A 22,289-nucleotide genomic window follows, 5' to 3' on the forward strand; every position below is an offset into this window, starting at 1 on the left:
GGAACTCGAGTTTGGCCTCCAGCCGGGCTCCCGCAGGAGCCGGTGTGAGGAGGGAGGCGCGCGATCCCGCGGGGCCGTGAGGCGATGGCGGCGGAGAGCTTCCCGCCGGGTTACGCGGGGTGAGGCACTCTTTGCCGCCGGCGGAAGGAGCCGAGCGCCCGAGCCTGCGCGATGCGGCCTAGAAAAGGCGCGCGGCGGCGCGGAGGTGCGGGCAGTCGGAGCCGGGGCCGCTGCGCGCCGCGAGAAAGCGACGGTGCCCTGAGAGAGTGATCTGCAGCTTCCCTTCCGCGGGGGCGAGGCGGCGACAGCCCCGGAGCCGCGAGCCGCGCCTGCCCCCGCCCCGCTGCATGCTGCCGGGCTCGCTCCCTGAGGGGACCCGCAGCCCTGACCGGGGCGATGGGGGCGGGCGGCGGCAGGGCGCGGGGCGGCTGAGCGGGCCCTGACACGGCAGGCGTGCCTCACCTCGCAGCCCCTAGAGCCTCCCTCCCTTCATCTCCGCCCTCCCCATGCCAGACGGAGCCCCTCGCCTCGGAGACGCCCCGCAGCGGCCCCTTCGGCACGGGGGTGCGCGGCCGCCCCCGCGCGATGAGAGGAGCTGCCCCGCTGTCCGGGGGCCGCCAGGAGCCGGGCGGGCTCCCACCGCTTCGCCCGCTGCCCTGAGGAGGCGGCCGTAGTGCCTCTACCGGAGGAAAAAAACGATCCCTTTTGTTTTCCCTTCCCATCCCGGGGCTTCATGCCCACCCCCGAGGGAGGATGGAGGTGGTGGGGGATTTTGAGTACAGCAAGAAGGACCTGATAGGACACGGAGCCTTCGCTGTGGTCTTCAAAGGTCGCCACCGTAAGGTAAACGGCGATGGGGCGGTTACACAACCCTGTGGGAGCAGCCCCGGGCCTCGGTGTGCTGCTGGGGGATGCGGTGGGGCCGGGCCTGCGGCGAGCTGCTCTTTGAGCACGGTTATTTCTATTCATAAGGAGATACGGCAGCCTGGCTGTGTGCTCAGTGTTGGGCCGCTCCTCGGACGAGCAGAGAGGTGCAGCTGCGGGGGGGCTGAGCCCTTTGTTTGTCAGGAGGTCGTGTTTATATAAGGAAGGGATCTGATGGGAAATTGTCTCCTTTGGGTTGGGCTGAGGATCCCTGGAATTCAGAGGGGTCCGGTTTCCTGCTGGATATTCATAGATAGGTGGTGGTTTCTTGGTGCTGTGTGAGTTTACACTGGGCTTGGTGCCTCAAACACTGTGCTTCCACAAAGCAAACCTCCACTTGGAGCCTTTTGGAGCATTGGGAGTGTGCTTGCAGTTCCTCTGGACACAGCACAAGCAGAAAACATGAGAAACTTCGAAGCTTAACAGCGATGGTTATACCTTACACATAAATAAGCATTACAAATAACTTCAGGTTGGATAGTAGGAAACATTTCTTCTTAGAAAGAGCGGTCAGGCATTGGAATGTGCTGCCCAGAGAGGTGGAGGACTTGCTGTCCCTGGGGGTGGTCATGAAATGTGTAGATGTGGTACATAGCAGCATGGTTCAGGGCACAATTTTGGTGCCCTGACAGTTGGAGTAGATCTTAGAGGTCTTTTCCAACCTTAATGATTCTGTGATTCTATTAATAGGCAGTAAACAAGCAGTATTCGTACTCAAAAACAAAGAGCTTGTGTAGTTTTCAGCTGTGGAGATCAAGAAGGATGAAGCTGGGAAGTCCTTAAAGAATAGAAGAAACTTCGTCATTGGGAGGGGACTGAAGGACAAATGGGATGTGATTATTTATGTTGTAATCTTTTTTTTTTAATGCTTTTGAACTCATGGAAATGCAGTCTGGCAGCTGCTGGATCTTAATAGCTGCCTGAACTACTGTGGAATGAAATAGTTCTTGATGGTGTCATGTGATGGAGTAATCAGTGGTGGGTAGGGTAGGGATGATCTTGCTGTTTCTTTAGTGCTTTGCTAGCTTCTTGTTAGTGGTAAAGTCAAAAATGAAAGCTGATAATACTTTTCTATTTGTTTGCTTGCAGAAAACTGATTGGGAAGTAGCCATAAAGAGCATTAACAAAAAGAACTTGTCAAAATCACAAATCTTACTTGGAAAAGAAATTAAAATCTTAAAGGTATGTTAATTGCAGTGATTTTTAAAGCCGCTTTGCTTGAAAAGGAAAAGAGATTTTTGATGCAGTTAATTTTGGGTCACGAGTGGTATCACTGTAATTGTTGCTTTACCTTTTGCATCTTTTATTTGCTTCAGACAAAATCCAGAATTAAAAGGGCCAAGAAAAAAAGTTCTTTAGTTCTGGAAATGGTCTCGTGGCACATGGTTGAGGGCATGTTTTTATTACAAGTGGAAGATTCCTGTAGAATCAGCGTCTGTGCTCCACTTACTGCACATGCAGAAAGGTTTGTCCTTCAGGATGGGTAGTGTCACATCTTTCCCAAGCAGTCCCTGTAACAAAAGTTACAGCAGAGGTCTTCCATCATTCTTTTATTTTCAGTCAAAGATGCCTTGAGAACTGGAAGTGGTGTACTGAATGTGATTCCTGGGGCAGCCTTCCCATTCTGAGTTAACTGACTTAGAAGTTTAGTGTGGCACTAATAAAACAGAAAATCATTTAGTTCTAAAATTCTGTTTTATGGAAACATGTCCTTAGGTATTCTGTCATTTTCCATTCTCTGAACTTCACTACATCTCATCTTACATAGCTTTGCAGCAATAATTAGTGCTGATTTCAATGTTTGTGCTGTTTATAAGCCTCTTGAGGTGCATTCTATTCTAGATGTTAGTATGTATATTGCAGTTCATATGTTCTATGCTAGAAATAGTAGTGTTGGATATATTCATATGCTACAAGTGCTTAGCAAGGAGAGATACTTTTGTTTTAAGTAGTTTCAAATAATCACACGAGTTGCCATGCAAGTTGTATTTGGTGTTATTTGTCTTGAATTTCATTTTATTGTAAAATAAGAAGTTGGCCTGAAAATAGCATAGTTGGTTACCACCATGAGGAAGAAATGTGTTAACTATAAATTCAGCAGTCATTGAAGGATTTAGTGCTGTATTACTTTCTATAACAACACAGAGAAAATGAATTCTGGAAACAAATGGTATTTGACCTGTGAATATATTGTGTGACTTCCAGTTGCTGTGAATACAGTCCAAAGATTTCCATCATCAGATGTAAATCTCTTTGAGCATTACCTGGCATATTACATTTAAAATAAGAACAGGCTATTTCCATAATACAAATACTTTCTTCTACAGGAACTTCAGCACGAGAACATTGTAGCTCTCTATGATGTCCAGGTAAAATGTGTCTTGATGCTTTTTTCTTCATTAATTTTATTTATGCAAATATCTTATTAAATACATGCTTAATATTTTTAAGTGGTCATGTATTTTCTTACTGTTGTCACTTTGATATTTAGAAAAGGAATTGCAGTTCCCTAGCAGTGGCAGGGAGGGCTCTGTCATATTCGGCACATTACATGCTTGTTTTATATTGACTCTGCTTATCCATTGGGATAGCTGTGAGAAATCTGGTTTACTTCCAGGCAGCAGGGGAAAGTGGGAGCCTGCTTATCTCTTGCAGAGGGCTGTTTGTGTAGTCTGGTCCTGTCTGCAGTGAAAAAGCATCAGCTGCCTGGGCAGGGAGCTGGTTCAGTGGCCATAGCTGTTCTCCTGAATTAGCATTGTTTCCTTGGTTCTATAATTTAACTGGGAAGGAGGTGTTCGTGGCTGGTGACTGAATACACCCGAAGGGAAGTGTACTAGTAGAAGCTGATCTGAAAGGATGAGGCAAGTGACATTTAGAAGTCAACATAACTTAAGATACTGTTGTAGAAAACCATCTCTACTGCTGTGGAGATGTCTCAAAGACAAAGAAATGTATTTTATAGCCCTCTGTCATGGTGAGGGAAAGCTGAAGGAAGCAGGGGATCGTTACTATGCATGTATATATTGCTGTTACTTAAATTGTGTTCAAATGGATGGCATGAAGTATAAAAGTCAAGCAAATATTTGAATCCTTTCAAATAGGTGAAATAAGAATGAGATGACTTTGCACTGTCTTTTTATTCTCAGGTTCTGTCTGACTAGGTGGAGTTATTTTTCTAGCCTATACAGGGCAGTGTATTCTATTTAGCAGGAAGTACATTTCTCATATTGTAAGGCTTGCTGATAAAGTTAAATACAAGATTATGTGAGGTATGCAGCCCTTTGTTCTATTTGAACTCAACGTTTATCTCCTGGGCTTGATTCTCATCTTAAATACAGAAATACATTTATGAATAAAATTATTAAGAACCACCCTTGGGGCACTGCATAGTTAAAGCAATGCAAAATAGACACTTCCATGTTCACCATTTTCTGTCCTTACGTATTTGCATCCTAAAAGATTTTCAGCTTATATGTAGATATGTGTCTTGTGTAGCTGCAGAAAACTGTGTTCATGTGTGCTTGGCGTTGTCGGGTTTTACTGTGTATAGTGCTGTAGGACATGAATTAACTTCTTCTGACCTATGATTCAAAGTAGTGGGTTCATGTGGTGACAGACTATGCTTCAGAACTTCCCATTTAGACTTTTTTCTGAGCCTTGACTTCAGAATTCTGCCTTCTGAATGATACAGCTGAGGGGGAAAGTGCATTCTCTTGAAGAGACCCAGCCTTCCTGAGTAATGCTAAATGGAAACAGTTTCTCAGCACCCTAAATTTAGACATCTGAACATCTTCAAAGAAACTGGAATTGTTGACTGAGAGTTGTTGGTGTGTGAGTAAGCAGCTGAATTTTGGATTTATCATTTATGGCTGTTTATATGTGAAGAATGCTTATTAAGCTTTGCAGCTCAACCTGAAGGTAGTTGGTTAGATACATTGCGTTTTGATCATTTAACATTGTTCATCTTCTAGCTCTGCAGAAGCTCTTGCTGCTTTTGATTTCCATACAGGACACCCACAAGGGAAGAGAAGACAGATCTATGCTTTTATTTATTTACCTAAAAGTGTTTTAGAAACAACTTTCATACTTTACTGCTCTGCCACAGGAAATGATGCCCTCAGAGTGACATTCCCTTGTGAGTGTTGGGCCCTGAATTCTCCTTTTGAGAAGGGGATGTTCCTGCTTGTCACTGACCATTGCAGTTCAATAAAAACAACAGTTACAGCAAAATGAAAGGAAGAACTCTCATATCTTGGATATATTTTGAATAGGTTCATGGCAAACATACAGCAGTATGATGCTACTTCTGTAGAAGAAATTACTTTGCAAAACATGGTCAAGAGAGTGTGACACTTGCACAAATAAGTCTTTCTGCAGGCGGCTTGGTTTGTGAAATATTATACATCATTAACTTATATGATTACAGTAACTTATAACCCAGCAAGAACAGGCACTGTGCAAGGCATTCACATGGCTGGTAGTTTGTTACACCTACAAATTTTCCTTAGCATTTCATGTCCTAGCATGCACTGCTCTTTTTGTTTGTCATAGTATTGTGTACGTGGACATAATACAATAAGGTAAGACTTGAGGTATTCAGGCAACTGTTACAGTCTTTCAGACAACACTAGGTGAACATTTATACTGCTGTTGCTTCAGCCTAGGTATGAACACCACTCCTTAGTATGTATGGAGCCATTTCCATTACTGGAAATAACCATTCATCTGGAGTCACCCCCAGATGAATTAGTACACCATTAGTGTTGTATATGTATTGGTCAGCATTAAAATCTTTTGTTCTGGTGCCAGCAAAATAATTGTCCTTGATTTCCCTAAGGTGGGTACATGCAGTGCTGATAGGTTTGACCTGCAGTTAAGCATTTTATGTAAGCAGAGCATATTGCAGTTTGTGCCATGGCAGAAATCTGGGGATCTGCACGAGGCAGTCTGGAGATGCGTGGTTCTAAGGCTGAGAGTGTTTGTGCAGATACTTAAGTATGAACTTTCCATTTCTGAGAGGCAAACATGTTGCTGTAGTTGATCTTTGAAAAATAAACACATGCAGCTCACTCTAAAGGTGGAATTACTTATTTTGTGAAGCGTAATGCTCGTGCAATAAATGGATTGCAAGACAGAAGCTCTTGAGACATTTTTTACTTACCTTTTTGGGCAAGAGTTGGTATTCTTTCTTTGAAGAAAAAAACCTCCAGAATTGCTGAAGTGGTACAAAAATGGCATTAAACTGGAGCTCTTTCTCCTATGAAATATCATTCATCCTGCAAAAGAAGAACAAAGAACGTTGGATCGTATTAATTGGGGAAATGGAGCCCTGTTTCTCAAAAACAAAAAGAGTCTAAAATAACCTTTAACTCACCGGCATGAAATGCATTGAGATCCATGGATAAAGTATTATACAGCAGCAGGAAGGTGTCACTAAGTTATTTGGAATGTGCTATATTTAGGCCATGAATTTATGGGCTTTTTTTGCAGTTCATGATCCCAAGTGCATGCTGAGTAGAGCTAATCTCACATGGTGCCAGACAGTGCCTGTTTTAGCAAATAATTTAATTCAGAACCTCTTTAGAATGTCAGCCGTCAGAGTGAAAGCCTGTGATGTATCTCAGGGATAGTGTTTTAGAAGAATGAATTAATCTTCACGGTATAGAGTCTGAAGTTTGCTATTTGAACAGTAGTTTAGCAAGAGCTAATTTCTAGTTTGTTATTGGAAACAGTGTCTGAACAGAGATTGTTTCTTGTCTTAGTTTGCTGGCGCAGAGCAGACAAAATAGCTGCAGCTGCTTCTGTCTCTGAAGGCAGTGAAAGCAAGTGGGAGCCAAGCCAGCAATGCTTTGGTACCTATAGCTCAGCCTTTCCCTATATACAAGTGCTCATGATTTCTTTCTGGGGATGCTGGTGGATGGAATGGTGCCTATCTCCATCTGCTCTTTATCGGTGTCATTAAGGACTCCTGTTTGCTCAAAGACTCCAGCTGGTCTGGTGGTATTGCGTGGTTCCTGAGGCAGTTGCTTCAAATATTCTGGAGCATCTTCTTGATCTTGGTGTGCCACAACTCATATTGCCTGTCAGCAGAACTGGTTCTGAACTATCATTACTTATGCCTCAATTTTATTTTTTTTCTTCAGCTTTTTTTATTTATCAGTATCCATCCTTAACTGCATATGAAAAAAAAATAATAATACAAAATGTTATCTGGGTTTATTCTTCCCTGCCAGGTGACAAATGTTTTCAGGCTTAAAGAGCAAATATGCCCTTTAGAAAATGTAAAGGTTTTGAAATACTTTTCCATACCTTTCACTTAGCAACTGGTGCAAAGTGAAAGGCTGACAGTAAGATCATTGGATGGCCAGGAACAACAGCAGCACAGGTGCTGAAGGTTAGGGATAGCCAATTAGCATTTGCTTTGACCAAACACAGTTTATTTGCACCATCTCCCTTGCCTGTTAGTAAGGTACAGCATTTCACTTTCAGGAAATGAGTGACACTGCTATTGTGGTGCATTTCCTGTGGCTCTTTGCTCTTTTATGTGAACAGTAAACTCTGTGAATCCTATAGGTGCACGTCGTTTAGTCTGAGATTACACATTTAGTCAGAACCAGCAAAATGTTCAGTCCTTGCATTTGTAGGAGAGCATGTTAGAAGCTGCTGCTGCAGTGCACTTGCAGAGCAAAATAAGAGTGTCTGTAACACACTGAAATAGTCTGAAGGATCTGGACCAGTCCATTTTCACTAAATCATTAGAACTTTTGCCAGTTGTATCTAATGCTCCAAAAAATGAGGAGTGTGTCCCTGACCAATAAATAAATAAAGCAAAGCACAAGTTAATGTCAGGAAATCAGGTAACAGCAGTGCACAAGCTGTCATGTGAGCTCTCACTCCCTTGAGACTGGGATCATAAACTGCAATTAAAAGGCATCCACAAACTTGGAGCGAAACCATAGTAACTGTCCTTAGCACAGCTCCTCCTTCTGCAGCTCACTGAACGCTCATTGCAGACTTTCATCTTTTTCTAAAGGAGGGCTTCCTAACCCAAAATAAATTGAGGGTATGTTTCTGCCGGTGTGCTGGAGTTCTAGCAGCAGCTGTCACAAGTAACCATGAATGTTTTGACTTCTCTTTCAATTAATGTCTTTTAAGTGGAACTACTGCACTGAACCTGTGATTTGGGTTGGAACTTCACATCCCCTGAGAGAACTGTGGGAAGTGTGGGATTAAAACACAGCAACTTTTGGCAAATGTGTTGCCTCTTCATCTTTTTCTACTAGGCTTACCTGTTGTTTCCTATTAAGCTTCACTGTCTTTTACCTGCAAGTTGAAATAAAACCTGGATTCAGAGTAAGAGGGAGCAAAAGTAGTTTTTTTGTCATGAAAAATTTAAATAAATAAAGCAAGATGTGCTGAGGAAAAAAATGTTCCATAGTTGTTTCAACACAACATACATTTGTTTTGCTTGATTATTTTTCTAGGTAGAAGTATTGGCCAGAACAGCTCCAGCTGCAGTAATTCTATGATCTGTATGTAAATGTAAATTTTTGAAAGCTTTGCTATCTGTTTCAAGAAACAGTTTAAAATAGCTTGCTAGGTCAGCTCTATTCCTGAATGTTACATCTGAAATGTGGTGGTTTGCTAATCTTTTCCTTTTTGAGCACTTTGACTTGCTAAGCAAGTCAACAGAAATTGTTCTTCTGGAGAACGATGATAGTGTGAGCTTTGTTTTTCAGCAAAGTAATTCAGAGGAGAAAAATGCATCTGCAGAATTGCCCTGTGAGAATGGAGACCACATTCCCAGTCAGGCTGGCCAACAGCAGTAATCTGAAATGGGAGCAACTGTGAAGGGATAAACAACTTCAGCCATTTTGAACTAAAGCTTCATTGGTGGGATACTGAAAAGTATATGTGGGTAAGAGAGAAAGGGGAGGTGAGGGCTGCTGTGACAGCTCATCAGCTTGTTTCTTAAGGGAGCAGCTTTGTCTGAAAGGACTTTGTTTCCAAGAGAGTCCAGAAAACACATTCTCTTAGTTCTGAGATGAATAAATGTCTGTCATGAGCTGAGCATTACATACTGCTTTAAGCTGTTGGTTTTGTGCAGTGCGTTGTGTAGCTGGAGCACTGACGCCGTGGAACATCTATTTCTGATTCATGGGATTGCTATGTTTGGGTGGAAATCCAATAGCTGAGCTTTCTTCTTGTCACTGGAGAGCAGACAATTTCCATGCTTCTTAGCCGTGTTATTCTTTTACACATCACAGTTGCCCTTTAAGTGAAGTGGTCCTCAGCTTGCCGGAATTTTTGGTTTGGTGAATTAGGATCTCAGATGATCAGCTGTCATCAGTTAGGAGGGAGGTTAATGAGTGGTGATAGCCTTCTGTTTTCTTGGTATCAGCTCTGTTTCAAAGATTTCAGAGCATTCTGCAAACGGTGAATTTCTTGTCATGATGTCTATGTGTCAAGCTTAGAGCAGTAGCAGTGTGTTGGAGATGGCAGTGCATGCAGGTGTCCTGGCTTCTTCCTTTTTTCTTCAACTCAAGACCAGCCTTTGCTGGACAAACTGATGAAAGTCATTTGGAATTGGAAATTCCATTCCATTGAACTTGGAAGCTGTGATTCCAGATGTGGATTGCTTTTTGGAATCCTTGGAGTTCCTGAAAGACTGTGGGCTTCTGTCTTGGAGGAAATTGTTGCATAGGATGAATGTATTTTCAGTAATTTACAGGGTGGGTAGGGTTTTTTGTGGTGGGTGTTGGTTGTTTTTTTTTCTCCCATTAAAATATTACCTTCCTGATAAAATGCACTTAGATTTTGAGGCTTTTAAAGGATTTCAAATTACAGTTCATGTTGGCCACAGCTGTTAGAGAAACATTGAACAATTAGGACTTCATGAAATGTGATCTACTGCTGCTTTAGTATTCTATATTGGTTGGAATTCACCCTTCATTCCCACCAGATTTGCCTAGCATTCCTAGAAACTTGCTTTCTTTGAAGCTAATTTCAAAATGTAAACAAATCTGTGAAGTGCTTGAATGTTCTGAGCTGAGAAAATCCTCCAGAGGTTTTCTCCAACGCAGATGAGAATGGCTGAACTAAATGCTTCCAGAAATGAGGCAGTCTCCTATAATCTCAAATTAACCTTAAAATATCTGATCCGTCTCAAACTGCTTAAACTCGTTAGCTCCGAAGAGGGGAGAAATGTTTTTACTTTATCTAAGATCTCTGAATGTCTCCAGCTTTGTAGGCACAACAAAATCACATGAGAAACTAGAAACCATGTTTATTATTGACAAAAGCTCTTCACACAAAATAATGCTTGTTTAAGAAAAGGAATATTCTAATTACAGTCAGACCTCAATGCTGAGGTTCTTACTGCATTCTGAGGAGTGTGTAGATAATTTACAGTAGATGTTAGCTCTTTTGTCTTTTAGTAACTCTTACTCAATTATGAGAGGGAATTCAGGTTGCAGATGGGTCAAAGAAGGTCAGTGCTTTGGAAAATCTCAGTAGGACTGCTATATCAAATCACAGCTTTCCATAAAGCGTTTAGATCTGTGACATGGGCATGCTTCTGCCTGTGGCTCATCGAGGGAGATATTTTACAGAGTATGCATGAATCCTGATAGAAGCATCCTACAGAATAGCAATTGGGAATCACTCTACGCCAGGCACTACTGTGCTGTGATTTCTGCATGACCTTCAGCTTTTCAGATGGCAGAGCTTGTTTTACCCAGAAGGGAGGAACATAACCTTGAAAGTCCTCCTGTAGAAAAGTGGTTTTTGTAGCCAGTTTGTCTTGCTCACACCTCGTCACAAACGTACCAGAGAGCATTCAGAAATTACTGCCCCGCTATGGATTCGTTTCAGTGATGTATGACAGTAAAGTTATACTCACTTGTTGGGGCTTTTCATATACAAGATGCCTTGGTAGAGAAAGCACGAAGCAGATGAAATCTGAGGGAAATGTGAAAGATTATTTTACTTTATGATGCTCTTATACTTGGTTAATGCAGGTATTAAAGCCTCTGTCTCATCATATTCTTAAATGGCATTTCTTCTCTTTTAGGAAATGCCCAGTTCTGTCTTTCTGGTGATGGAGGTATGTGTTTGTATATATGATTCTTTCTGGTTAATTTTTAAATACTTTTTTGGGGGAAAAAAAAAATCTTTCTTTGCACAGCTGCAAAATAACAGGTAATTCTGAAAACAAGCTTATTAATTTTCTGTGCAGTGCTAAGTTTATCAGCAGTGTTTGTACCATAAATTATTCTTTTGTGTTCTATGATACGATAAGCATTGATGAAGCATTAAACCTCAAACTGGTAATTACAAATAGTTGAGAAAACAAAATTAAACAGCTGGAAAGGGTCTTCTACCTGCAGAGAAAAGATTACAAAGTAGAAATTAACACAGAGGATTTCAGAGCTTGTGTTTTGAGTAAAAACCTTTCTTTTTTACAGTACTGCAATGGTGGGGATCTGGCAGATTACTTACAAGGTAATTGTTTACTGTGTTACCTTATTAGGAAGCTCCTGCACTACATGTTTACACTCTGTATTTGTGTGATCCACTGATATTTCTCTGGGTTCTTTGCATGTGATTTAAATATTTTTCAGCTTATGAAATGTCTGTAATTCTACAGTGCTTGTTTTTCCTACTGTGATTTTTTTTAGAGTACCCTCTTCATTAGATTAACTGAATGCACTAATCAGTTCCATATTAGCTGCTTGTAGGACTGGTTTTGAACCAATGCTGGGAATGTTGCATTCAGAGGTTTTTTTTCAGATAGAGTGTGGATTTCTAGAAATTTTGGGGCTGTCCTTCCTGCTTTTCCTCTCTCCTCAGAAACATAATTGGAAAGGAAGTACAGCTCCTGTACATTACAACTTTCTGGTTGATCTTCAAGGTACTTGAATGCATTTTGTGATGCCTGCTTGGTCTTAGCTCTTATGGAGGTAGGAAGACAAGTGCTTCAGAATAGCAAAACTCCATCATACGTGTTAAACCAGAATTGCAAACTGGGGTTGCTGTGTTGCTTTTGTCACTCATAATTTAAAATAAACACCATTAAACTTGCAATGAAAGTGAGTAATATAATGCACAAACAAAAAACGCTTCTTGCCTCTATTTATGAAACAACTGAATGTGACATTCCCCTATTTGTAAATGAGAGAGATCTATATAGGTAACACGCTGAAAAAATGTGACGAGTCTCTGTTTCTGGAATCACGTTTTGGAAACTGGTCCCTGTGTTTGATTCCACCTGCTTTCTTTCTCACCCTTCAAACTAATCCTTATTACAAAGAAAATTTTAAGCAGCTATGTTAATCTCCAGATTTTTTCTGACAAAAATATTCTTCTGCATGCCTCATATCTGCAGTATGTTGAAGGAATCTTTTTGTGAACAGCTATTGTTATGGTAACTGTGTATATTAAAAGCTTAATTCACTTCCCATTAAAATCCTTGGAAAGACTCATCCAGCTTCTTCATCCAGTGCTTTCTCATATTGCAGCTTGAGCTAAAACCTTCTGAAGAGACTTTGAAAAATGCATCCTAGCTTTTCCCCTCAAAACAAATTTTGTCATGGATTAAATTTATGAGTGTAGTGGTTTTCTGCATCCCCATAACAAAGTGTTGAAGGAAAAACTGGGATTTCAGCTTCAGGCTGTGATGTGATTTCAGATAAGCTTAATGTTGCAAACTGTGTAAGAGTTCTTTAATGTTCCTGACTTCTGTGGTTCTTTGCCTTTTAGAGAGTTTAGGATTTAATAGTGGTTAAGATACTGTAGAACTATTATGCTACTGGGTTGAATAAACTACTGTAAAAGCAGGTAATCCAGACTACAGTAACTAATGTTAAACTATGGAGATGGATGTGTTATTTAGAACACAGGTCTTTGTAGAAAAACATTGGAAATTGGATTATTTTAATAAAATTCACTATAATTTGATCGTCTCAATTGTTTTCACAATTGATCACTATGAAGTTTGTTTTGGGTTTTTTTATTGACCAAATACTTATTTTGTCATTTGCTATTGTGTGTGTTATTTTCAGCTAAAGGAACTCTTAGTGAAGACACCATCCGAGTGTTCCTCCAGCAGATTGCAGCTGCTATGCGTATCCTGCACAGTAAAGGAATCATTCACAGGGATCTTAAACCACAGAATATTTTATTGTCTTATGCCAGCCGTAGGAAGTCAAGTGTCAGTGGCATACGCATCAAAATAGGTAAGCACACTTTACTCTGGTATTGAAGGTAAATCATCACTATTTGGTTGTTTCCTTACTCAGAGAGCCTCTTTGTAGTTAAAACATAGAGGCTGTATTGGCTGTGTTATGTGTTAAATTGATGTAAATCAGGACAGTGAGCCCAGAATGATCAGCTTAATGCTGTGACGTGGATTTCCAGTGTAAAAAATCTTGAGTCATAAAGTCCTTTTGGATCGGCAGAAAAAGGCTGTCGCTGAAAAGCTGATGTTTCTAGTACTAACTGTGTTAACTAGGCACATTTGTAAACTTTGAAATGCTGAGTAGCCTTTAGCTCATTTCAAAACTGCTTGCAGGACTCCAAGCACAGTTCTACCTGGGCTTTCTTGTTGTAGACCTTCCCAAGAGTTTTTGAAAAGTTTTAGACATGTAGGTTATAGCCTATTTTGTGACAGAAGGAGGTTCAGCATTGTAACTGAGGAGAGCTGTTAGTTTTAAAAATGCTGCCAAGCTGCAATTTATGAGGAACTTGGGAGTTTCAGTCTCTCATTGCTCTCTCTGTTATGTGTCCATATAAAAAGACTTTGGTTTTGGCATGTTTCTTCTTGTGCTTTTTTTTTAACCAAAGTCTGAGGTCTGTTCCAACTCAGTTCATCTTCTGAACACCACAGAAGAAACAAAATTTATTTTACTGCTCTTACTTAATATACTGTTCACTATGTGGAAAATTCTGGCATCTGAAGCTTAATTTCTAGAACTTCTTCCTGCTGTGATGTCACTGAAGCAGGCAGTATGCTCATCACTCTTAATGAACCATTTATCTTTAGAAACTGACTTTAATCCTTTCTTACTGATGCCAGACAGCATGTTCTGCAGCTGGGGAGATGGCTGAGCAGCAATTTGTACAAATGATGCCACTGCTGCTTTCTTCTCTTGCTATTTGGGAGATAGTACATTATTCCTCCAGTGTTTAACATAGATTTTGCTGTTCCACGAAGATGGATTGTACCTGTTTTTAGCTCTCTCACTGATGATTGTAGCAGATTTCAATAAAAGATGATCTCTAGATTACAAAAACTTGAAAATTGTCTTTTTTTTTGTTGACAAATGTGTTTCTTTCCACAGCTGACTTTGGTTTTGCTCGTTATCTGCATAGCAACATGATGGCTGCAACTCTGTGTGGTTCCCCAATGTATATGGTGAGTGACTGCATTTCTCAATTTGAAGCTTAAACATTCTACTGCCAGAACAAAATAGTTGACTGCTGGCAGATTGGCAAATGCCTGAGGTTACTTGGAATCATTAAGGACAGTATTGTAGCTTTCCTTTCCATACTTTTACTAGTTCCCTTTTTTTCCTCTGGTTTAGAGATCATGATTGCTAAAATAAAAAGAAATGAGAGAGACACTGTAAAATAAAAAGAAATGAGAGAGACACTGAGTGTTTTTAGTGCTGTTTCCTTTTTTCCTAATGTGTTCTCTATGCTTCCCCCACCCCCTTTTTCCTTTCTTATAAAACAATTTGGAGTTACTTGCCATTATTTTTTGCTAAGTGGTGGTATTTATTTCAGCACTAAGATGTCTGTCTTTGCACTGCCACTCCTATGTTGTGTGGTCACGGGAAAATCACTTTGTTTTCCCTTGTCTTGTTTTTTATGTGTGAAATGGTGATGATGGTATTCCTTGTGAAATCCTTGCTTATTTATCTACAAGAAGGACTGCATCAACCAAGTAAATACTGCTTGCTTTGTGTTCCCATACATGCAGATCATTAGCTTCTTTCTTTAGAACATCAGCGTTTCTAGTTTTATGTTTCTGATACATAACTTTCATTTTAGATAGTGTAATTACCTTTCAAGTAATGATGCAGACTAAAATCCTTTCATTTCCTATTAAATATTTTAAATTAAAATATTTTACTCTTTACAAAAAGCTGATCTCTTAATACCACTCTGACAGAAGTATTGTGTAATTCATATTGTTGTGGCTTTGTCTTTGTCTTTGCCTTCTGAGATCTTCCTGTACTTTCCAGGCCCCTGAAGTGATTATGTCTCAACACTATGATGCTAAAGCAGATCTGTGGAGTATAGGAACTGTGATTTATCAGTGTCTTGTTGGAAAACCACCTTTTCAGGTAACGCTTTTATTTCTGTTTCCCTCTTTCTATTACTCTTCACATATCATGGAAATTCCCAGAGCTCTTCCTTCCAGGCATGAAAACAGAGTTAAATAGGGATGTTTGAATGCTGATGCTTGAAAGGCCAGATAGCTTGAGGGATACCAAGGGAGAAATTGCTTGTACTTGTATTTTGTGTTCAATCTAGGGCAAATGCAGAAGGACATTTAGTACTGAAATCAGTGCTGTGCTTGGTGTATGTGTGCATAGGTACAGAAGCTACTTTCTCTGTTAAACTGAACTGTAACTAATATACATTTTTATTTGACAGGCCAATAGTCCTCAAGATTTGAGAATGTTTTATGAAAAGAACAGGAATTTGATTCCTAGGTATGTCACCATGATCTTTCCTGTCACTTATGTTTGTTGATTGAACACTTTTTCCTCTTTGAGAATGCCTGGGATGCATACAAATATTTTGTGTTGCTGTCTTGATAAGGAAGCAGTATGATAGCAGTGACTCTCATTATGTCTTACCTTCATTGCACTGCTGAGTTGAGTATCCTGCACTAAGGTTATGTAGTGAAAATGTAGGGATATGGTAGAATGCTGACTTCCAGAAATGTTTAATGCATTATACATTATTTAATGTATGTGTGAAATTTCATGCATGTTTAAATTCCTTTTGTATGCAGCATACCTCGAGAAACATCAACTTACTTGGCTGACCTGCTGTTGGGTTTGCTTCAGAGAAACCAAAAAGACAGGATGGACTTTGGTACGTAACTTTTCCTTTTGCCCTGTTGTTTTGATATGTTAGCTGTATACATGTGACCAAAGCAATTGTCCTCACCTTTTGTCTACAGACTGTTACATGAAAAATGAAGTGTATTTTTCTTCCGTGTTGCCATAAAAGAGGACTGTAATAAAATAAACAAAAAACCTCAAAAACAACAAATAAACATTGTCAGTTAATGACTGACAGTATTAAATGAAGCATATAAATTATTATTTTGTTGTTGAGAAGTGAAATACAGTTGTGGTCTCCCTCTCTTCTGTTTATTGATATGTCTTAAATTTTTGTGTCAGTCATTTTTGCTGCTTTTATTGTTTTATCCAAAATCAGACAGATGTTATATGTTATGTTTTCATGGTAATTGTTTAAATTAATCTGCACAATTTTTTTTATCGCAGTTTTATCCCAAATCCCAGGAAATGTTAATCTTAAACATTTAGCTGAATAAAATTAACTTGATATAAAACAATGTGTTTTATATGGAGATTTGTTTTAGCAACAAGGTAGATGATCCATCACATTTAATCCGTGGGATGGTGAGAGAGAGCCTAAACTTCAAATCTCTTCAGCGTCTTTGTAGATGAAGCAGAGTTCTCTCCTTCCCTATACTATTAGGATGCTGAGATCCTTGGGTGAATTACAACCCTGAGACATGCTCAGTTTCATTTCTGCTCACAGAGGTTCACATTGCTGTTTAGTTATGCATGCAACCTTAGTTTTGTTGCAGTACTGAAATGCACAAAGGCTCGTTCACTTGTGATCCTTGTGTAATTGCGAAAAGGCTATATTCAATAGGCTGAGGAGAAAGGAGGATTTGAAAGGTATCTGGGATGTCTACTTCAAGTTCAAGCCTTTCCTGATTGCATTGTTTTAAACTTTCCAACTGCTGATATGTTCTGCTCTAAAAATGTCAAACTTTGAAAAATAATTCGAAATTAAAAGCACTGATTCTGGAGGAATTAAGATGTTGCTGCTGTGATAATCAGGCATGTTTTTTTGTGTAGATGTAACTTAAGTAACATGATATGAATGCTATATGTTAGAAATCAGATATAGGAAAAAAACCTCAGAATATTTGGTCAAAACGACCCAGATGACTCTTGACAGTATTCAGATGTCAACTTTTAAATTTGGAAAGAAGAATTAATATGTCACAAACATGGATTTTGAGTAATGGATTCCACCTGCGCTCTCGGCAGGCTGATCTCCACAGTTTCTTCAAACCTGGGCAATTCACTGCAACATTATGGTAGCATGAGAATGCGTTTGTGCTAAGAAAGAAAAACAGAAAGCAGAATGGTAGTGAAGAAAGTCATGTTTCCCTTGGCTGAGTCGCTTGAAGGGCCTCAAAGGGGCTGCTCTGGAATGTGCTTAGCAAGGGGAGTGAAAGGGAGAGTGTATAACTGAGTCCTGTTGCCTGTTCTTCAAGTAAAAAATAGCACTGGAAATTGCTTATCTTTTAGTGATACCAAGAAGAACAGCAGGTGTTGTAGAAAAGCTCAGAACACCTGATCCTCATGTTAATCATTACATTGTTCTGGTGTTACTGCTGGCCTCCCTCCCCTGTCAGTTTCTGGAAGAAAATGTTGTTGAAGGGAGGAGAGTGCAGACCAAAGGGTTTTTTTGTTGTTGTTGTTTTTTTTGTTTTGTTTGTTTTTTTGAGGTGTTGGCTTGTTTTTTTTCTTTCTTTCTCTCCCTTGTTATTTGCTTAGGTCTAATGAACAGTATTGTTTTTCCTCAGCTTTTAGAACATTAAAGCTCACGAAGTTCAGCAGTTAGTTTCCACTCGCCATCAATTCTCCCTCACTACAGGTCTCATGTTTTAGAACTTTCCACGTGAACTGTTGGTCAACTGGTTATGCTAACTCATCCTTCTCAGAGTATCCATTTACTACAAAAGCAAACATTTCTACTGTTAGAACAATAACAAGTTAGCTAATGAAATTGTTCAAGAAAATGGTGTATACCTCTGCTTTAAACTGAGCCAGCTGCACAGGTTTCTGTCCTTCCATATGGAATTTGGAAGGAGAATGGCTGCTGGTCTGTTGTGATCTTCAGCCGTTGAAGGAGTAGCATTAAATAATTTCAAAAAATAAGCATCATTTTTTGGGAAAGGCAGAAGTGAAAATACTTTCAATCTTTGATGTGGAAGATGTTCATCATTTTGAAGAGCAAATCAAAACCAAATTTGTGCCATATTGTACGTAGCAAACATAATTTGTTATGAGTGTTGGAATTCCTCTTGTGTACATGAAGCTTATGTTCAGTTACAAAATGTCCTTTAGTGATTGTATCTGATTTGTCTTGCTGGCTGTTAGTGGAAGTTATTAAATTAATTTCATTTCCTTTCCAAATGCTGTAGCAACATATAACTTTAATCTGTTGCAAGCTTTTCATCCTCTGGCTATGAAATATTGATTCTGGAAAGGCAACCATTTACCACTATCCACATTATAGTCTAAAAATTGTGTCATTTGTACATTAATTCTCAATGGTGGTTGTTTCTTGTTCTACAGAAGCATTTTTCAACCACCCTTTCCTAGATCAGATTTCAACGGTCAAAAAATGTAAGTAGTTTTGGTTTTTCACTTACTTCTGTAAATGAATGTTGGGGCCTGGAGGGGAATTAAAATCTGCCATATTCCTGAGATGCTTTCTTAAGTCTGACTTCTACATTCTACTGCGAGTCTTAGAGTTGAATCTTTTTTAGTATTATGCTGTGCTGTCATGCAACTCTTACTAATTCCTTTCACATTTCAACTTAACTTAAAACCCATGTGTGTTTAAGGATATGTGGTGTTTATAAATTCATATGAGGGTTTATGGATGAAAAGTAGTGAGGAAATGAGTTTGTTTGCAATTCAGACTTTCAGAATGCTAAACCCACATTTTTGTTTGGGTTTTCCTCTTTTAGCCTGTCCTGTACCAGTGCCTACATATGCAGGCTCAGACTCTGGCAGTTCCTGTGGCAGCTCACCTTCCTGCCGTTTTGCTTCTCCTCCAGTAAGTTCCTTCTTTTACAAAACAATCTCTAGAAAATATTTTCTGTAATGCTTGGCCAAGAATTAGCTTTGTAAATTCTTGGACACAGAATAGCTCTCGAGTAAACCGCTATCTTTTTCTAGAAAAATCATTAATGTTTTGGTTCTGTCTTGCTTCTTGTGTTGTACTTCATGAGTGGTTTGTTTTTTTTTTTGTTGTTGTTATTTGTTGTTCTGAGGACTTAAAACGTGATCCAAAATGTAAACTTCTTTTGTTTATTTGGCCTATGCTGGTGATAATTCCTACTTCAGAGGCTTTATTCTTAAAAGAGTAATTTTACCTTATGAATCAATAGATTTGTAGCAGAGGTTTCTTACTCCTCCCTCCCTGCTTCAGTCTCTTCCAGATATGCAGCATATTCAAGAAGAAAACTTGTCTTCCCCTCCATTGGGTCCTCCAAACTACCTTCAAGTGTCTAAGGACTCTGCCAGTACCAGTAGCAAGAACTCTTCCTGTGACACAGATGACTTTGTTCTTGTCCCACACAACATCTCTTCAGACCACTCATGTAAGAACCTTCCCCATTTTTACATTTTAAAACGTTTTTCACTGGTAACATCTTTGTCTTGCTATTGTTTGTCTCTCTTTTCTCTAAATATGTCTCAGTTCATATTGGATCTAATTTATTCACTTTTGTTTACTTTTTGAAGGAAGACTATTTGGTATTTGTCCATGTCCATCTGGGACATTTTTATCTGCAACTGAGTGACCAGATATGCCAAGGTTTTAAGTCGTGCCCGTTTTAAGTCATGGGCAGTGTTGGACTTTGGCAGTAGAACATTTGTTGTAGGTCACATCTGAGGCATTTTCTTATGCAAAACAACTTGCAGAAAACTTGTATGTATTTACAGAAGTTTGTCAGAGGTTTTTATTCTTATATCAGTATACTGGAGAGGTGTTTTTTTTTTTAAGGTTCTGCCTCATGTGGGTTTTCAGTGTGTTCTTCTTTTTGCTGTAGATGATATGCCATTGGGAGCAGCTGGCAGGCGGGCTTCGAGCGAGTTCTTGATGTGTGGAGGGTAGGTGTGCTGAGCTTCATCCAAAAAAAGTCTCATGTTCTAAAATGGGTACTGTAGCTGTAGATGTTGCTGCGTTTTTTGGCATTTGATGGGTTTACATAGCTGTGAGTGAACTTTCTTGAAGATTAATACAGCAAGTTGAATTTAACATGAATATGTAAACAGCTTAAATCCAGAAGGCTTTGCTGCAAAGCAGGTAGTTTCTCTGATGTGAAGAACAGCCTTTTTGACAGCGTTTCTTGTTTTCACAGGCAGTCACCATTAACTATTTCTGGAAGCTCAGGAACTGTACAGAAACCATCCTCAACCTCTTCTCGAAGTACTGCTTCTGGTACAACTCACAGGTGTGTGATGAAGGCTTAGTATTTCCTTTTTAAAAAAAGGTTCTTTATTATTGTATGTTTGATTAGTTTGTTTTTATTGTGGATTACTGCAGGAAACTGAATTGAAATGTAGCACTTAATGCAATATAGTGGCTGATGGCTGCAAAGCTGACTTCTGGTTCAGATTCACCCCAAAAAGATTTCCTTGAGGAAACTGAGCATTATTCTGTCTGATTATAGCTTGAACTGTCTAAAGACAGAAACTTCAGAGACAGAATTAATTTGTTCTTTTTGTGTGATGAAGCACGACATGTTCCTTGTTTAGTGAGTCAAGATGTTAAATGTAGTTTACTTTTCAAGAAGTAGTTGTGAGAAAAGAGGAATTTAAAGACCATTTTGCAATGGATTTGTGTCTCGTGCATAGATTGTCTCGTGTCTCCTAATTACTTGCAGAGATATGGCTTCTGTGAAAGCAGTTACTGTCAATTTCACATTTGTGGCTTGCAAGATACCAAAGAAGCTACGTGTAACATGTATTGCAGCTTTTTAATCAGCATGGCTATTAACAAGGGCCTTTTCTGCCTTGTTGCAGACCAAGTTTCTAATAGTTCAAAATGAATTTCATCAGTAGTCTCTGATGTCTTTCATGTATTACATTGGAAGCTTGATTCTGATCTTTAGCCATTTATGTAAAGCTAAACAGAAGGGGTAGATTTGTCATTTGACCAAGTAATAAATTTCATGCTTTCAATACAAAATAGTGAGTGAGCAACTAAATGGGGAATAAAGCTCTTATGCTGGGTGTATTTTTGGCTTACACTAGTACTACAGAGCTGCAAGTCAGCATTATTTCTTTAGAAATGCTTGTCACAAGAAAAGTTTGCTACTTTGTGCTGATCTTTTTGCAGTTTGTGAAAAAACTGCTGACAGGGGCTGTGTCAATGAAGCTGCCGTCTTACGTTATGTGTTTAAGGGCAAAAAATCTGAATTATTTGCTTGTGAAGATCCCTTTGCTCTGGATTGACCATTTACAAAAAAATGCATTGTAATTTTTTTATTTTAAATTGTTACTCATCACAGTTTCTAGAATTACAGCTTTTATGAAAATATGCAAGTTATATTTTCTGTATGTTACTAAGTTAAGAGCTAAATGGTTTGTGGTTAGAGACAGGTGCCTACTGGTCACATTTTCAGTGGTGGTACTACAACAGTGTGATTTTAGTTATTGGTTAAATAAATGCAGTGACTAACTGACTGCTTGGGACATCATCTCAAGGCAGCAGTGTGTGCATCTTATACTTACCAGATGCTTTGGTTTTTGGTTATTTTTTGCTGTGAAACGTTCTTTCACAGTGTGTCATTTCTTTCAGAATGTTGTTGTGCCCTGTGAAACAGTGAATTTTTCTGATTAGCTGATCAAACTATATGAATTGCACCCATAATTAAGCTGCTTTGTGGCAAGTGGAGAAAGCTGTGATGCTTCTCAGGCTCCAGGCAGAATAAGTGGAGGCAGTTCATTCCTCTGTGGTTAATTCCTACTTTTATTCTCTGTGCTGAGAAACTTAGTGAGTATAGATTTAAAATCAGTGATACTTGCAAGGCTGCAAAAAAGTGTTGGTACAGATTTATTCAGATCTGTTCAAGCTGACTTTCAGATTACTCAATATCTAGGAACTGGGTGGCAATAAAAGGACAAATTGTTGTTTTTTTTTTTTGCTAAGGAAGAACTGTGCGTATTAGGAAGTTTTATTTCATTTTCAGAGGCTGCAAAGGGAGTATGACAGTCATAAATCACATTTCTGTACAGCTGTATCCACATAGTGGTGTAACTGCTTGTTTTCTAGAGCTCGTGGTA

At 39.4% G+C, this 22,289-nt stretch overlaps 1 protein-coding gene across 2 annotated transcripts in view; it reads left to right on the forward strand.

Annotated features, from left to right (window-relative positions):
* The first annotated feature begins 157 nt into the window (after positions 1-157).
* Positions 158-22,289, forward strand: part of ULK2 (unc-51 like autophagy activating kinase 2) — a 36,480-nt gene continuing 14,348 nt past the window's right edge. The window contains exons 1-15 of one of the 2 annotated variants that reach the window (XM_003211825.5): positions 159-843; positions 2,014-2,106; positions 3,252-3,293; positions 10,997-11,029; positions 11,391-11,427; positions 12,987-13,160; positions 14,265-14,338; positions 15,171-15,272; positions 15,586-15,644; positions 15,950-16,032; positions 18,567-18,617; positions 18,965-19,053; positions 19,429-19,600; positions 20,051-20,111; positions 20,363-20,455. In XM_003211825.5, coding sequence (XP_003211873.3) covers positions 754-843; positions 2,014-2,106; positions 3,252-3,293; positions 10,997-11,029; positions 11,391-11,427; positions 12,987-13,160; positions 14,265-14,338; positions 15,171-15,272; positions 15,586-15,644; positions 15,950-16,032; positions 18,567-18,617; positions 18,965-19,053; positions 19,429-19,600; positions 20,051-20,111; positions 20,363-20,455 — 1,253 coding nt within the window. In that variant the 5' untranslated portion in view covers positions 159-753. Of the gene's footprint in view, positions 844-2,013; positions 2,107-3,251; positions 3,294-10,996; positions 11,030-11,390; positions 11,428-12,986; positions 13,161-14,264; positions 14,339-15,170; positions 15,273-15,585; positions 15,645-15,949; positions 16,033-18,566; positions 18,618-18,964; positions 19,054-19,428; positions 19,601-20,050; positions 20,112-20,362; positions 20,456-22,289 lie in introns of both variants that reach the window. The other variant, XM_019622024.3, reaches the window with a different exon arrangement.

This window comes from Meleagris gallopavo, chromosome 21 (assembly GCF_905368555.1).
Source record: "Meleagris gallopavo chromosome 21, MGAL_WU_HG_1.1, whole genome shotgun sequence".
In the NCBI taxonomy this organism is placed as follows: domain Eukaryota; kingdom Metazoa; phylum Chordata; class Aves; order Galliformes; family Phasianidae; genus Meleagris; species Meleagris gallopavo.